The sequence below is a fragment of the Opisthorchis viverrini genome (genome assembly GCF_000715545.1).
Source record: "Opisthorchis viverrini unplaced genomic scaffold opera_v5_5, whole genome shotgun sequence".
NCBI classification, from domain to species: domain Eukaryota; kingdom Metazoa; phylum Platyhelminthes; class Trematoda; order Opisthorchiida; family Opisthorchiidae; genus Opisthorchis; species Opisthorchis viverrini.
This window is the reverse complement of record NW_008751661.1, coordinates 3,912,711-3,913,297: the sequence shown is the minus strand read 5'-3', so window position 1 is coordinate 3,913,297 and position 587 is coordinate 3,912,711. Positions and strand designations below refer to the sequence as shown.

Genomic DNA, 587 nt, shown 5'->3' with positions numbered 1-587 from the left:
TGGCCTCCATTGACGAGACAACACTCCATACACTTTCTATCGTTATCTGATTGCTACGCACTATTGAGTCAACCGATCAACTTCTCAGTTGTGAACACAACTTACTAAATTGGGCCTCTGAAATTGGGAGCAGCTTGGCCGTGAAGCTGGGCTCAAGTAAAACGTTCCATTCAGTTAGTGGGGAGTATGGTTAAGAAGTCACCGTACACCCAGGTGAATCAATCAGAGCAGCACGGGAACGGAATGAAGTGACGGTGGATCAGTCCATCAAACAAGAAAAAATGTGACTAACATCATAAACGAGAGATTCAATTGAGTCTCCCGTGAAAACCAAATTGATTTGCAGATGAGTGTATTTCTCGAAAACAGTGCGATTTGGGTTCAAGTAGATCATAAGGTTGACGGAAACTCGGGGACTGCGCCTACCTGATGAGCCCCAAGAAGGGCGAAACCGGTCGTGGACTGTCAAAGAGTTTTCAGCAACCTTGTGAGTAGTTTCCTTTATGAAAATATACTTCGATATCTCGAATATCGTGCCAACTGAATCATGAGGCGGCCTGTGTGCAGCACATTCAGCTGGAGAACAT

At 45.1% G+C, this 587-nt stretch overlaps 1 protein-coding gene across 1 annotated transcript in view; it reads left to right on the top strand.

Annotated features, from left to right (window-relative positions):
• Positions 1–429: 429 nt before the first annotated feature.
• T265_12578 (hypothetical protein) overlaps positions 430–587 on the top strand; it is a gene marked incomplete at both ends in the record, with an annotated part of 9,671 nt that continues 9,513 nt past the window's right edge. Inside the window, one exon of the mRNA XM_009164402.1 lies at positions 430–487. Within this exon, the coding sequence (XP_009162666.1) occupies positions 430–487 (58 nt within the window). The remainder of the gene's footprint in view (positions 488–587) is intronic.